The sequence below is a fragment of the Phasianus colchicus genome, chromosome 7 (assembly GCF_987193195.1).
Source record: "Phasianus colchicus chromosome 7, bPhaCol1.hap1.1, whole genome shotgun sequence".
In the NCBI taxonomy this organism is placed as follows: Eukaryota; Metazoa; Chordata; class Aves; order Galliformes; family Phasianidae; genus Phasianus; species Phasianus colchicus.
In genome coordinates this window covers 12,601,755-12,618,926 of record NC_143442.1, presented here as the reverse complement: position 1 = coordinate 12,618,926, position 17,172 = coordinate 12,601,755, and the positions used below count along the sequence as shown (strand labels likewise).

Sequence of the window (17,172 nt, the reverse complement as noted above, 5' to 3'; positions counted from 1 at the left end):
GGCACTTTCATTTTTATCTCTTTTAAAAACAGAAGTAATGGTTTGTTTTGGGTTGGGATGTTTTTTTTTTCCATTTTTCTTCTTCTTTTTTATATTTTAAACTGTACTAACATGTGAAGAGGTTTGTATTTAAAATCTTAACTCTAAGCTACAATGTAACACAATTTCTAGAACAGTTCTGACCTCAACATTTACAAAGTACAATACAATAGGAAATCCGCTTCTGATAAGTGCTCCTTCACTCATTATCAGTTGTGAAGACACTAGCCAACAAATAACCCAGAATAAAATGTGAACATGTCAAATATATGCTAATATTGGCATCCAGAATTCATTAGCAGCAGTTTATATGACAACAAATAATTGTCTTCCCATAAAAAACTGGAAGATCCAGCACTATTCTAGTAGTCATTGCAGAAAACTAGCCTGTTTGTATTTATTTAGAACACGTGTATGTTTGTAACTCGCTTGTGGAAGACAAGGATAAGAAATGTTACAAGTCTAAGAAAATCTACAGAAGTTAAAAACTAAAACACAACACGTGGTTTCATTCTGCACTGCATGCTGATTTTCTGGTGTTCACTGAAGAGAGACTTCATTCAGTCTTCATATGTTTCCTATACTTCAATTTGCTTTCCCAAAACAGATCTAAACATTAAAATCATTTAGGGGTGGGTGGAAACAGAAACAGTCAGTTGAAACTGAATTATCAGGTTAATTCAGCACTAAAAATAAAAATAAAAATAAAGAATAAAAAAATAAATAAAAGTTCAGGACCAAAGGGCTCAACCTATGGGACTAGCTATGCTGGCAGATAACAGACAGGAAACAAGGTGAGAGAACAGAGTTTACTTGTGCAGGAATGAACAAGGAAGCAGAAGAGAATATACATGTTTTTTCCTATAAAGATGCTCCTACTAGTGATTTTGGAGAAAAATAACTAGTTACTCAGCAAAGTTACTTCTCAATATGAAAATATCCTCTAAGAACTGCTGCAATTTGAGATAAAAACTCTTACTCTTGCACCTGTATCAATGAGCAGAAGCATTGGATCCCTGTGGGAAGTAGGAACTCTGTCCCCCATATGAACTGATGACCCTGCTGGCTGGCCAGGCCTTGCTGGCTTCAGGACATCTGAAGCAATACAGCCTCCTGTTCCACAGTCATGTATCCCAAGGGAAAAATGTGGATGAGCACCTCAAAGGTGACTGTTCTGCTAGGCAGCTTTGTTTCTATCACAAATCTGTCTGTCTCTTGGTAATTACTTCTTTGGATATTTGTCTTAGGCTGGGTTAATGTCTCTCATACAGGATGTGGCTTTTTGTGTTCTTCTTTTTTTGTCTTGTCAGAAGATGAAGGAGAAGATGGAAGAAGGCAAGGGGATGGGGAATGAAAGAGAAAGAGGCAAAAAGAAAAAAAAAGATCAAGCAAAAGTATCATTTCATCGAGAACACAATATCAGACTGTATTCCCTGAAGCAATGAGAGCAAAAGATGAGAAATCAGAGTGCTGAACTGCAAATGAAAATTCATCTCTCAAAGGCAGAAGATACCCTATCTCAGACCCTATCATTGTTTCTCTTGTGATTTCCCAGCCTGTTAACCGAACATATCCTGATCCTGCCGATGCATTTTGGGCCTTTAACTAGTTATAGAATACGATCAGCATCTTCAATGCAGCTATAAATCTTATTCTATAAGAGCAATTGTGTCAGCAGATTTCTTCCCTCGTGCTAAGCTAACAAGACTATTCCCAAGTATAAAGATAGACCCATTCCCTCCAGCATCCAAAGCAATTAGTTTGCCATTTGTCTGAACACCACCTCTGTGGCAACTCCAGTTATCTGTTGCAATCACACTGCTTCTGGATTCTTCACTGAAAATGGACAGTGAGAGCATACACACACCTCTTAATGGAAATTTCTATTTAACACATCATATATTATGTTTTCTGAACAGAAAGCATCACTGTATACTTTCTGAGATCATCTTGCTCCTATTTCAGTATCTATTTTGAGGATAGAACTTTTGCAGGAATTTCAAATAAACGCAATTAAATTTCATTGAAATATAGTTTGTCTGAGAAAGAAAACATCAATATGCACATGTCCTCTGCAAATTCCAGTTTATCTGACAGCCTTATGTGATTTTTTTTTTCCCTAAGGACCTTTGATCCATATATGATAAGGTCAAGATACTCATCTGCTTGAGACAGCTTTGCTGGTAAATGTATGTTTGTATGTTCCAAATAAACAATATCAACTGGTAGCCTGTTAGAAAGAGAAAGGGAAGAAACAGGAAGAAATGAGAAAAAAATGAAAGTACTTTTGTTTGCCACAAGAGTGTTTGGGATAAATTCATAACAGTAAATTACCTATATCAGGAGTAATAAAAAACAGCGGATGCCACAGAGCAGTACATTGCAGTCACATGGTAAGCTAGCCCCTTTGGCATCCTGTGCATATTGTACTTAATCTCTAATTTGACTCTTCAATATTTTTTATTTGTTACTGTGACCTGGTAGAGATCTTAGAGACCAACAAGGCCTGATGGATGCCTTCCATCTGCCCCTGCTAAGCAGTCAACATTGAAAGCTGCATTTGCCAAAAGTTAGCACAAGGTTGTGTTCCTGAGACCTTTTCAGCAGAGGACAGTCACGCTCCAAAAATGAGAGGTCAGAGCCTTGCACAGGCTCAAGGGTGTCACATTTACTGAGAATCTGCCATCATAAAAATGCTTAAGCAGCAGCAAAACCACAAAATCTTCCTGCAGCTGCCATCTTACACTCAAATATACAAGGTTAAAAAGGAGCTGATGTGATTGGAGACCATACAAAGGGCTACAGGCTATTTTGCACTCCTTGGTGTACTACTGAGGTGCTCAGCTGCATATTTGGCATTAGTCCCAAGATTTTTAACAGATGTGCAGAAGCTCATTAAATTCAGATGGCCTAAGCTGTCAGTATCCTCAAACTTTTCTTTAAGTCATTCAAAGAATGCTGCTACTTGCACAAAAAGGACCTCCATCTTGCCTGCAAATCATTGCTTTTTCAATATTCTGCCCAGAATATCAATATAATGCAACACCGTTTTCAGACCAGGTACCATACACTAGGGGCAGAAGTTGCTTGAAAGGTGGAATAGACAGCCAAAGGTCCAGCACCATCTGAATTTTAACTTGCTACCAGTGCAACTCAGTGGTTGCACGTGAATATTTGTGCACGATCTGGCTCATCTGTGTTCTTCCTGCACGTTTTCTGTTTTTCTTATGCTTCACAACTGGATCCAAAGCAAACATGCCACTGAAAATATTTTTTTCAACCTTGGTGGACTTAATAGCAAATACGCTGTGTTTGTTTACGTATTGAAGCCTTAAAAGCATTCCAACAGTGTAGAGAGGAATGGGCATCAATAGGATTTAGATTCTTATCAATGAACTTATATCAGTTTAAGGTTTTGATACTTGAAGGTGACAATAATGCTGTTCCTACTCCCAGCCTCACATCCCTTCTTTCATATACAGACACCTGCATAAAGGATCATCTCTTAGACACGCTGTACATTTGGTCCATTCATTCTCCCTTAAGCTCTACTTTCTTCCTGGTTTGTGACCACACTGTGTCTAGTGTTTTTTTGTCATTTTTTTTTTCTTCCCAGTTATTGCTGCATTTCCTGTCCCAGAACTGAACACAGTGGAGCCTGTATGCTGTCAAGCAATACAAAACGCACTTGTCGGTGTTCACCAGCTCAAGATCTGCTTTCAGATCCCATCAGTTTAAGAGTAAAGATGACATTTTATAAATGATCATACATCTTTGTACGGTGCTGGAGTGCCTGGCTTTAGGAGTAGGCAAGACCGTGAAGCTATATAAACAAAACTTGTAGACAGAAATTGCTTGGCACACAAAATTTGCCAAATAGAAATCTGAATGGCACATTTATATAAGTGGAATGAATATTTCAACACCCTGTAAAACTTTTATGAATCCCTTTATTTCTTTTCTGCTTCACTTCAACCTCATACCTTAATTCTCCACAACCATTTTTATTCCCTGTTAACCGCAGGGTACAGGATGAAGATGAAGACTTAGATGATATCAGCATAAAGAAACTCAGCCAGCAAGTCACTCTGAAGTTTTCTTCGTATCATAGAAGATGCAACCACAGTCTGACATGGATGTAGTGCCCATATAGCATTTCACATGGAGCAACACAAAATGCTTTCAGCCAAAAAAATTTCAAGTTTCAGTTCCAGTCTCACCTGCTGCAAGACTGTTTGAACTACACTCTTCATGGCAGAGATTTGGTCATAATAATGGAAAAAAGCTTCTCTAAAACAGATAAGATAGTTGTTTTGGAATGATGATATCAAGGGCAGTTAGTTTTGATTTATATGTAAGTTTCAGTTTCCAGGTTCACTGGTGTGGCTGGAAAAAGGTATCTTATGTAAGCAGCAGTCTGTGTAGAACAGGACATTGCAGGTCACTATGTAATGAATAGTTTATAATGTCTAAGTATCAAAGTAGGTGGAGAGACAGCATCTAAAAAAAGCTGAATGAGGCTTTTGGATCTACACACAGATAACAAGGACCTTAAGGTGAAACCATGGGCATTGGTTTTAAGATCTGAGTGTATGCCCTGTTCAAGGAGACCATGTCAACCAAAACTTTTAAGACACACTCTGCTCTTCAGCCTGCTGAGACAAATTCAAAAAGTCTCCCAGACAGCTTTCCCTCTTTATCTTACAACTCCTTTTTTGGACATATGAACAGCAGATGAGGACTAAACTTAAATGGGCAGAGGTAGAATTACAGTAGTGTCACATAATGGTAAGCTGTTCCACATCACATCAAATTTACTGGCCAAATGGCTCTTAATCCTCTGAGCTTCCCAGTCAAACAGGGACTGTCTCCAGAAGTCTCTGTGCATTACAGAGTCATATCTGACCACAACAGAAATAAACTCACAACCACCTGAGGAACAAATACTGGACTTGTGTTTCCTCACTTGGGGACTTGTCTGCATTTGCACCTGAGAGCAACACTGGGCCTTTTTCTTTACTTTCATACACTAACAGGTCATACATCATACATTTGCACCACCCAGAGATAATTATGTGGTTGAAATGCCTGGAAGTAACAGTGTTCATAAACTGCTTCCATGACAACGTGCTGCAGATGGTGTCTTAGAAGGTCATCATTGTGTCTTGAAGAAGAATACCATGCAAAAACTGTAAAGCAGCAGATATGTTCTCTTGTCTCTAGAGTTATAAAGTCATCAGTCTAAAAAAGAAACACTAGCTACACAAGCTCAGCACTTTCTTCAACAATTAGATAACTTGCCTTAAAAAAATATAAATAAATCATTACATACAAAAAATATCCTTAAGGAGATGGCAGCAACATGCCTAAATAAAACCCTACACAAACCTCCACAGAAGCAGGAGGTGAGGCATGAGGTTTCATAGCATCACACAGCTTTGCTCATCTCGGACAAAGCTTTACCAGAGCAAGATGGGAGTACATCCCCATACAGAAAGACAAGCATTACTGCTGAAGAAAAAAAAAAAAAAGACAGTTACATGATTCATATTACATTTTAACTCATTCCTTGCGGGATTCCTACTGAAGTACTGACACCACCAACAAAAGCTTCTTAAGAAAATGTGAGAGAAGACTTAGCCACTTACTATAAGAACAGCCGAAGACCTCCACTCTCAGCCCTATATGACCACCAACATTCCACTTCAGAGGGATGAAGCGCAAGAAGCGAGCTTTCATGGAGTGCAGGAGTTTGTGGTGAACCACACTGTCAGCATTGCTGTTCCCTGTGAAAACCTGGAAAGACAGAGAGCCTTGGTGAAACATTTAACATTGAATTTGAAATTAAGGACATGAACAACTTTGTAATTTTTATTCCAAAAAAATTGCTTAGAATTATTTAAATTCATTGCTGAGTTTTCTTCTAAGTTCTGTGCATCTTTTGCAGACAATAAAGAAGGACATGAGAGCACACAAAGTGCCTCAGCAGGATTTGGGGGGACACATACAGGTGTTGTGAAAGCAAGTTGTGGAAACGGACATTATGGAAGATGTTGCACTGTCTTCCCAAGCTCAGGATACTGTTCACAATGTTCCACCAGCCTCTAACATAACTCACAGTCCCTTCAGTACAGTGAGGGACAGAGCTCATCTTAGTGCTGGTATATTCAGGTTAGCAGAAAGAGGTGGCCATGAGACATTGTGGTTGGTCAGGCTGGCAAGAATAGGAAAGATGAACACCACTGCAAACTCAGGAAGAGATGAAAGCCTGTCAGGACACTTGACAGTTTTGACAGTTTGCACTCAAGAAAATTTAAGCTTGCAAATGGTAATAATTTTTTTCTTGCCTGTTTGATTAATTGCCTGCAACTGCAATTCAGAATTAACACTTAACAAAAGGAAACTTTCCATTTAAATTTTTACTCAAATACAAATATTCACTTTTTTCCACAAATGTTATCAGAAATGGAATAAAACTTCTATTTTAAGGTGTTTTTGTTTTACTAAACCCAGTAAGCAATTGTTTCATTAGATCTACATTCAACAAATAATATTCTTGAACATTTATAAGGCAGAATGCTTTGAAACTTGATCATGCTCTTTTCATTTCATCTTAGAAATTCTGAAATAAGAAAAATCTCTTTTACTAAGCTTCTTTTTCCAGTCATGATTGCAAAAGATAGCATACATCTCCATTGCTAAAACATGCTTAGCAAGTGCCTTTCATTGCTGGCATTGCTTGCCTTTGAAGATCAACAATCCTAGTGAAATCATCACCACAACACCAGGTACTTTAAGGGAAGAGGAACATGTGATTTGTAAAATTATTTTTATTAGGAGCTTATGAGGCTGAAAAGGGTACATAATTCTGCTACCTAATCTCAATTGTCTCCCAAGTCATTTCCTATCTCTTATTCTTTCTATGCACCAGATCTTGTTTTTGACAAGGATTAGATTGTTGTTGGTTGCTGATGGTTGATAAATCTCTTTCATATTCAGCCATATTATATGAGGGTTGCCCCAAAAGTAATGCCTCCTATTTTATTATGTTGGCCCACAACATCAGAGGTGGATGTTGGAGGTATGGCAGTAGAGGTTGAACCTTCCCACCAATAGTCAGTTACATTTTGTTGCTGTGTGACAGATTGCAACAGAGGGGCAGTCTGACAAAATGGGGTCTGACATGAAAGTGCTTGTGAAGCAAAGGGAGGTCACTGAATTCCTCCACATGAAAAAAATGGTTCCCACTGACATTCATCAACACTCATTAAACATTTATGGAGACCAAACAATGGATGCAGCACAGTGAAGCAGTGGGTGATGTATTCAGCAGAGGCAACAGTGACATGAAAGACAAGCCATATTCCAGACAGCTATGCACAGCTGTCACACCATGAAATGCAGTCTCTTGTTCATCACTGGTGAAACCATATAGCTAATGGGTGGTGACTATGTTGAAGAATAGTGAGAATTTGTTATTTCAAACTGTATTATTGTGAACTTCATATTTTTGTAGTTTCCACGCAAAAAATAAGAGGCATTACTTTCGGAACAATCAATGTATAATTAAAACCTTCTGGATGGGGATACTTAATTCAATGTTAGCCACAAATGACAGTTTAGCAACCATCAGATACATTTTGAGGAGTGCCACAAGTAGCACTTTAAGATGTTTAGGGCTTTCTGCTTTCTGTATGGGAGTCCAATTCAAATTCCAGCAGAGATAATTTCAGAGGGTTTTTTTTTCCTGTATATTTCAAGTGAAATGATCTTGTTCTTCTCAGTAATGAAACTGTCAACAGAAAATAAGCCTCAGAGTCGGAGCTGTGGCAGCACTCACATTTTTATTAAGACACTCGTGGATATACAAGGTGGCCGAAGGGGAGTGTTAGTACATTTAGAAAGCTCATCACCCGAAATCCTGTTATTATGTAAAAATTTCATCTTTCATAGGAAGAAAAAGGAGAATGGAAAAACACAAAAAAAGTTGAAGCAAAAATCTTTGAGTCTTACCAGTTGTGGGAAAAAAAGCTGAAAATGTAATAACTAGAAAGTAAGTGAGAGGTGAAAATTAAGAGACAAAAGAAAAAGTACATCTCAGTACAGCAATACTATGAAACAATTTCAGAGTCTGTGATTTCTTTTTTTCTCGTAATACTCTAACGCACAGAGCTATCAGTAGAGCACATTGCATCATAGGCCACAAGGTAGTCATTTTCTGATTTATATGAAAAAGAAACATTCTGGGAGACTGTGCTGAAAAGCACCACACCTCTAGAAATATTTAAGTAACTAGCTAGGTAGATTTGTTGCTGTGCACATGGCTGTGCTCTGAACAGTGCACACATTTCTGCTTGTGAAGCTGGTGGGAATGCAGCCTGCTGACACACACACATGCTTAATGGTGTTCAGTGGGCCCTCACGACCACTGGCAAATCACACAGGTCACAACTACCCCAACCTACTATTAAGAGCACTTTTGACATCCTCCTAACAGGACAAACCTGTAATGACTTCCACATCCCCCCCAAAGTTCAGACAAACCAGACAATCAGATGCAACTCATGAGAGCATCACAGTGGCTCACAGCTGGTGTGTGCAGCACACTCCAGGCACCGCTTTACGTTATCAAAGGAATCTCACTTTTGTGCCAGGTACAAAATCTTAGAATCATTAAGGCTGTAAAAGATCACTAAGACCATCACCAACAATTAACTCATCTCCACCATGCTCACTAATCATACCTCTCAGTGTCACATCTCCACATTTCTGGAATACCTCCAGGGACAGCCTTCACCTTTCTGGGCAGCTGTTCCAGTGCCCAACCAACCTTGCTGAGAATAAACACTCAACCTGAACTGCGCCAGCACAGCTTAATGTCATTACCTCTTGTCCTATCCTGGTTTCCTGGGAAAAGAGGCAAAAATCTCACCTCAATACAACCTCCTTTCAGAAATAGCACAGTGACATCTGTACCCTGCTGTCTATAAGGAGGCCCAGGTGCCTCCCCCATAGACCTAGCTCACAGGCATCCATGCCAAGATATTTCTTTCATAACACCTCAAGGAAGTAGCAAACATCAGGATCCAACATAGAACCAATCTGCTGTTCAGCTCCATAACTACCCTTCTCACACTGAAGCTGAGCTGGTAAAAACAAACCCTTCATAAAAAAAATCAAGATGTCCTTATAGTAGTGTTTCTCAGGCTTCTCAGTGAAACTTGGGGCAAAAAAAAAAAAATCCACATCAACCTGCACCATTGCAATAGTTTTGCATGCAGCCAGCAACACTGCTTGTGGCTAACCACAGGGCATTGCTGTGCATGCCTTCATGATCGCTTTGATTTTCACTTTCAATTCCTATTGCTCTACAGATAATCTTCCAATGTTTTGTGGACCACCTGTGGGCTGGAGACCATTGATTGAATAACACCAATTGCCTCAGACAGTTACTTGAAAACTCAGATCCACAGCTGACAGGGAAATGATCCATCCATTAAAGAAGATAAAACAAGGATGCAGCACCAGATTTCTTAGCCCTGGTGGTTCAAATATTGATTAACAGTAAACTTAACGGTAAGAATGACAGAAATACTTCTCGAGAAACAGTCTCTATAACAACCTGTTGCTGACAGGGATTAATTCACAGAAATAAAATGGTAAGCTAGCACAGAGAACAAAGCACTCATATGGAGTTTCCCAAATGACACAGATGCTCTGGGAAGGAACATAACACTGAAATCTGTGGTTTCTCAAAAGCCCTGTAAACTCAGCAGACTGAGGATTTATCTGGGATATTCTGGTTCTGGAATTATATAAGGCTTACAAATCAAAAAACTCCATTAGCACCAAATATTGCTACCAGCTTCCTGAAGGCACTGTGTAGCACTTTCCCTAGTGCTAGCAGCTGTAAGGTTAACAGCTTGCCATGAGCTGGGCTTCACCTTGGACCAAGCTTGTTTTATGGTTCCTGGCTGCATGGTGCCCCACTGTGACCCAGACTGTGGCACCACAGTAATATTTTAAGTGTTTTTTATGAGTCAGCAGAGGCAGGGCCCACTTGAATGAAGAGGTGACATAGTAACAGCTGCTGTGGTTCGGAGCAGGGTCTAGCCAGGCCATTGCTTGCTTCATGAGTTATGTTGAAGGGGAATAAAAGAGAATTCCAATTTAGTTTTGTATTAGGAATGGAGGAAAAAAAAAAAAACAAAAAACCAGTAAAACTGAAGATTTCAAAAGATGTTCTAGTTTAAAAATCACTGGTAATACCTAGAATGTAGATGTGCAACTCTCACAGGAAAAACAGAAGCAAAGCAAATGAATTTTTTTTTTATACAACATTTCCATTCGAAGAGATCTCAGAAGCTATTTATGGGCACCTCAAGAAAATGTCACGCAACTGTGATGAAATGCAACAGCTGTTTAATAACCTTGCAAACATTTATTTCTCTACTTGATATATTCAGATCTATACCAGATCATACCAGTCAAGGATATGATGTGCTCAACTTTAGGTTGCACTTTGATGAAACTCTCTTAGACTTATTTCCAGATGAAGACAGACATGTGGAACTTTGCTGCAAGAAAATTTGCTGCTCAGGAAAGCCCAATCAATTCAAAAAATAGCATCAGACTCTGGTCTTTATTTCAGTCCCTGTACATAAACTCTGTACACCAAACAGCAACTTATTTACAGACCTGTGGAAGGTGGCTTCCATAATGATTCTGCTGAATATATTTTGCTCTCCCACTTTGTTAGGCAGGTAATGAGATGGATTCAAAATCCGTATGCAACAGCAACATAGGCACAATCAACCCTGAATGGTGATCAGGCAGACTTGAGGTTAACTACTTTCTAGGGAAGATAATTTTAGGATGCATCGAGTACTCTCATTTCTGCCAAAGTCACTCTGATGAACAGAGCTGAGGAAAAGAAACCCAACAAAATAGATTAGAAATGTGCAGAGGGCACATAACACAGATGTTGGCAATTTACAACATTTCAATCTTCACTGAAAGAGAATACAAGCACAGAAAAGAGCACTCCACCTTCAAATCTCACCCATGAAATCACAGTATGATTCCTCCCCTGTCTAAAGAAATAAGGACAGGAACACACTTACTCCAAGGTATCCAGCAGCTTATTGAAGGAACCAAAGTGGGATAAAAAGCAGCCAAGCTTGTCATAAATCCCAGAACTGCAACACTTAATGTAAAACAATGCCATTCTCCACTTTAAAGTTTCTTTCTAGAATGGGAAAGATCACAACCTGGAAGGAGTTAGCACTGAGATAAAAAACATTCTATATTCTACTCCTTGCAAGACTTCCTCTAATACTTGTACAAGAAAACATGAATTTTCAAGTAAGAACCAAGGAAATTTGAAGCAAGAAGGAGAAAAAGGAGAAAACATTGCCTTACTTTCTCCATATTCTATGCTGAAATAAGCTCTACATCACAGACAGCTTTCATCTTTGCAAGAGGCAACAGCATTTCAATTCTGCTCATATCAGTGTTTCCTGTGATGTAAATGTGGTACTACTGAGCATGGGAATTCAGTTTTTTTTGCAGAACCAGAAACCAGGTTATGGTAAGAGTTGTTCATCTCTACCTGTATGCATGGAAAAAGACAAAAGGATACAATGACAAGGACAAAAAAAAAAAAAAGCCACAATGCACCATATGGAAACTCAGCAGCTGATTTTAATGTGATGCTACTATTTTCACAGAACAATTATATTGCATCAGTGCCTGTTAGCAATAACTAGGGCCTGGATAGTTTTCTGGTAGATATTTTGACTTTTTATGGCAATTAAAATTAAGAACTCCATTAGGTTTCAACTGCACAATGAAAGCAACCATTGGTTTTGGCAAGACTGAAAACTTTAATTTTCACACCTCAGCCCCTTAAGAGCATAGACACAGATGTAAGAAAAAAGAGACAAGAATGTGAAAGTAAAAATATAATATTTGAAGTCAAGATGTATTTGTATATTTAATCTTTTCTACATACTGTGCATTTCAACAGTGAAAAATGTTGCTTTACTAATGTAAGGGAAAAGGCCCTGCCCATTGAGTCAAAGCTGTTAATACCTATATCAATCATGATAAATGTGCACTGAAATGGCTTTCCTGTTGTCTCAATCACCCTGCGTCTGGGCTGGGAGCCACTAAAAGTTCTAAACTCATTTAGAAAGGGAGTTAAAGCAGCTCTCCAGGACGGAGTTCATAACAAGACCTAGCCCCAGGGTGTTGCTCTCCTTCCGCCTAAAAAATTATTTTGCTATTAGAGGGGTCCATACCACGAGGAAAAGCAAAGGACAACAAAAAAAGGTTGCTTGACCCTAGAGACCTGCATTATAGGTCTTTGCAATCAATTACAAAGCAGACATTTGGCATACGCAATATAAACCTATGTTCTTCCTAAAGAGACAACTTTTCTTTCAGAAAACCCAACACAGTCTCTAAAACAAAAGTACAAATTTGCCTACTTTGCAAAGTCAGTAGAAGCTTTTTTCATTAGTTTGAGGTTTCAGGCTGAGCCCATGAGAACCATCTGCCAGCCTGGTCCAAAGGCTGAAGACCAGAACAGGAGTCAGGAGGGGTGGTTGTGTCCATTTATCACACCACTCATCCCCAAGCATCTCTTTCTACTTGACATCCCTCTTTCCTGCTAACGCACCATGGTCTAAACAACAAACAAGGCTCATAACACCAGACTAAAGCCTGTCATATCTTCATAAAGAACAGCCTACATTCTGCTTATATTTTCTCCTCTTCTTTCCTAAAAGCACCTCTCTTTTTTTCTTTAAAACACTCGCTCTTGACGTGGACCTCCAAAGCAACATCCCCAGCACGTTGTCTGAGTTGCTACTAGGGATGAACATGGGGAAAAAATAAGGGACATCTATCAAAACTATCCTCCCATCACAGAATAGCTGAGGAAATGACAGTGGTCTTGGGAAAAGAAGATACAACGAAGTACATATTACTTCATCCTGCAGAAGTGGGAGGGCTATTTGCCTCCGATCTGCACCATTATGCTGAGCACCCTTCTCTCTGGTTAGTTACTTTCCAAATAAAGAAGCAAATACTGTTAACAATATCATTAGTCTCTGATGACCGCCCAGAACAAATCATGCTTATATTAAGGATGCTGTTTGTTATCCTTGTACTAAGAATGAACAGAACTGCTCACAGATTTTTCCAATTAAGATATATTACTGGAATTAAAACTATTAACTAAAATTAAAACTATTAATAAAAAAACCATAGATTTTTAAATGGCAAATACTTCATATTTTAAAACAATCTTTAAAGAGTACCTATTGACATAACCTATCTTTTTTTTCCCCCAGAGGTCTGTATCAAAACAGAAAACATCTGTTTAGTGATGGTGACATTAAAAACATAAAGCTTCATAGGTATGATTTTAAATACATGTTGAACTACTCACACTGTTTAGGTAACAAAATACATTTTATTTACTAAATAGTTTTTTCCTCCTATGGCAGTGTTTTGGTTTTTGGGGCTTTTTGCTTGTTTGTTTGTTTAATAACTTAGTAAATAAAACAGAGAAAGGAAGGGATCCAGGTATTTGGCCATAAATAACCATGCTATGTAACTGTTTCCATCTGACACGGTATAGTTTTTGTTGGTGTAAATCAGGCATAGACCATTCCCAACAGGCAGCTGGGAATGATCATTTTGAGTTAAATCAATTGACTTCGGGATTACAATGTTGTTTCTTTACATTTCTGTTTACTCCTGCAGACATAGCCCAAATACCTTATACAACTTGAAGCTGGGCAGTCTGCCCTTTTTCAGTGTTGAACTAAGCACAATTTCCTTAGCCTACTGAGGCACTTTATGTCAAGAAATGTGATACTGCATCTCACCTACAGGTGCATTTCAGTGATCGAGAATTGATCCCCAGCTTCAGTTTTTAGTATCATCTCTGTCTTTAGAGCAACTGGAGGTGAAACTATTATTGCTGTTATTATTATCATCACCACTACATAAATTAATAATAATGGAAGCAAGAAGCAGCAAAATTAAACACTTAAATTACAAGTCTAAGATAAAATCAGCAGCTAGTTCCTGTTTCTGCTCAGCCTCCTGCACTTTATTTTAAAGGCAATCCAACATATAGTTAGCATTTTAAGCTATATCACAGCAAAGGATAAATATTCCCCCCCAGTACCTTGACTGGATTAACCTTAGCCAACAGACTGAAACTGCTCTTTCCACTGCCAATGTTAATCACAGATTTCAGCTGTTCTTTTGCATAAATCACATGAAGACCTTCATGGTTTGTATTAAATTAGTAGGATTAACAACGCAATGAATATGTTTATATCTAGCAATGTTGGGGAACTCTGGGAACCTTCTCTGTATTAGTTTCAACAAAGTGAAATAGATACGCAGTATTTCTCTGGTTGTAATTTGCCAGACAGATCCAACAAGATGACACCAGAGAGGTGTTAGTTATTGCATGCAACACTGACCTCAGATGAATATTGTGCTTCATTATCTTACATTACGCTCTGTTACAGAGTTAGATGGCAGTTTCATTTGGATCAGTAAAGTAATATCCTGTGGAAAAGGACAAATAGGTAGCCTTCCTTTTCTCCAGTACTGTAAAATGCATTGAAGTGCACGCGAATACTTATATTTCAGGCATACGCTGCCTTCTGCTTTTTCATTTGAATAGGAAAAAATTCATATCTCAGCCAAGATAACAAGAGTTAAAGTCTCAAGAGGGCACTTTAATTGCCCTCACTGTGCTGTTACTCATGATCTCCTCTCAGGACTGCCATCATCATAAACAAAGTAAACAAATGTAAGGTTAATAATAATATTAACAACAGCAACCATTTCTAATGCTTGTTATGCTCTACTTGAAAAAGCACAATGTAGCTGCAAATTAGGAAAAAAACAGACTTTTGCACATGTATTTCTCTAGACTTTTTAACTAAGCTTCACTAAACTGTAAATTCTGCTGTGTCAGTAGATCATGAGTTGCAGCCTGCATTGGAATAAATCATTACAGCATCCTTCACAGTAGCAAAACCATTTTCACGTACATTGACGGTAGCTTTGGCAAGGTGAGTTATACAGGCTACTTCCTTACCACAAGAGGATTAAATCTAATTGACATAGCTTCCTCCTAGAAAGCCATTAATGTAATGCCTGTAGAATCCTACATTTGAGACTTATTATTCTAGTTTCACATTGGGGTCCATCACCGAACACATTAAATTAATCTCTAGGACACTAAAGCAACTTAAAGAAACCACTTCACTTCCTCCTGAAATAGAATAAGATGAGCTTTTGCAATATTTCTGTGGGCATATATACAATATCTTTCAAATACTTTTGCTCATTAAGTTTCAACCGCACATTTTATTAGGCAAACCACACCAAAAATCCTCAGCAGTAGGATCTGAAGATCATGACATTCTTTCAGCTGTAGCACATAAAAGGGAACTTTATGTTAGTGATCTAAGGAGGAGGTAGCCTGGCATTCTGACTCTGAAGCGTAAATTTTGCCAGCATACGCAAAAAGCCTGTAACTGTTGTTATGGCAGTGCATTAAATCAAGTCATGATGCATTAGGCAGGTCCAAGATCAGAATAGGCCATAAATAAAAAGTGCTCTATAACTTTTATTTTTGTAAATGGAAAGAGGAGAGGAACTGCTTGGTGAATTGGAAATTTCAGGACATATTGAAAACATATTTCAAAGTGAGCACAGTCACTATGTTGCTTAATGTATGGGAAGGAATTTGGAATTTATTTCTTGCTACTAGAGGATTTTGCATACAACAGTTACCTGTGAATATGCAAACTGGAGTGCATTATACTGGACAGCCAACAACCCTTCAAAATGAGCTGCATTCTTTTCCTTTTACCAAGGAGAATCACCTTAGAGAAACCAAGGTTTACATTTAATAGCGAGATGTGCAATGTAGATCTTCAAAAAGATTCAAATGTGGCAAAGAACCCAATGACTTTATTAGGAATAGATAGAAAAAAATAGAGAAAACAAACCAGAAAGTATCAATATCTCTTCACATATACTGAACAACTACGTGATTGTAAATTGGAAATGTTGAAGTTTTCATCCCTCTATCTAAAAAAAGAAGAAAAAAGACATTCTAAAATTGGGGAAAAAAAAAAAAAGAAACAGCAACAAGGTTTGCAATGGCATCAGTAGTATGAAATGTCTTTGAACAAAACAAGACTTCTCAGTCTGAAGAAATTATGTCTGAAGTATGATACAACACTGGGCTTTAAAAAAGTAAGAAATGAGATAAAGACATGATAGGAGATTGGGGAAATATTATCCACATTTATTAGCACTTTAAAACTAAACAACTAACATTTTCAGACAACTTGCGGACCGGGCACCTTTGGTTTTGTTCATATTTCTGACAGTCTTTTTTCATTATACTGTTAAGTTTGTCTACATTAAGTGTCAAACCTACTGCTGAATTTTAGAGAATTGGTGAAGAGATCAACACAGAAAAAAAGATTATAGAAATGAAAAAAACTAATAAAGTGTTTAGATACAGGTGGTTATATAGAGATTCATAATTATTCAGTGCCTTGGGGGTATTTACTGACAAGCAAAAGAGCTCAACAACCTCTACTCTACTCCTTTTCCCTCAGATATTTAAGAAAATTTCTTATTTGGAATTGGTGATATCTCACAGGAAATTTTGGGCTCCAATGAAAAGTTGTTTTTATTTCCAGAATGTATATTCATTGGCTTATTTTCCAACAACTATACTGAACAAAACAATTCTGGAAAAAAAAACAATAAAAAATGAATTTTATTTTAAAAAAAATTTTATTAAAAAAAAAGTTAAAGTGTTCTTTTCCCTTGGAAAAAGAAATGCTACTGACACATGTAGTTTTTCAAAGGGAAAATTCCTCCATAAACTGACTAGTCAGAACCTGGAATTATAACTGAAAAGTTATTGAAAACCAAATACAATTTTCACCATAAGTCTATTAGCTTCCTTCCATTCCTGCATAGCTGACCATCTTCACAACTTATACTATGTTTATGAGGCTTTAGTAGCTCCATGAATATTCAAAGCCGCTGAAGAAAACAGCTCCTTTTAAC

General features: G+C 37.9%; 1 protein-coding gene across 2 annotated transcripts in view; it reads right to left on the bottom strand.

Moving 5' to 3' along the window:
- The window catches only part of CNTNAP5 (contactin associated protein family member 5), a 253,462-nt gene that overhangs the window by 137,511 nt on the left and 98,779 nt on the right, over positions 1–17,172 (bottom strand). For both annotated transcript variants that reach the window (XM_090143720.1, XM_090143721.1), the window contains exon 5: positions 5,688–5,835. In XM_090143720.1, the coding sequence (XP_089999846.1) occupies positions 5,688–5,835 (148 nt within the window). The remainder of the gene's footprint in view (positions 1–5,687; positions 5,836–17,172) is intronic.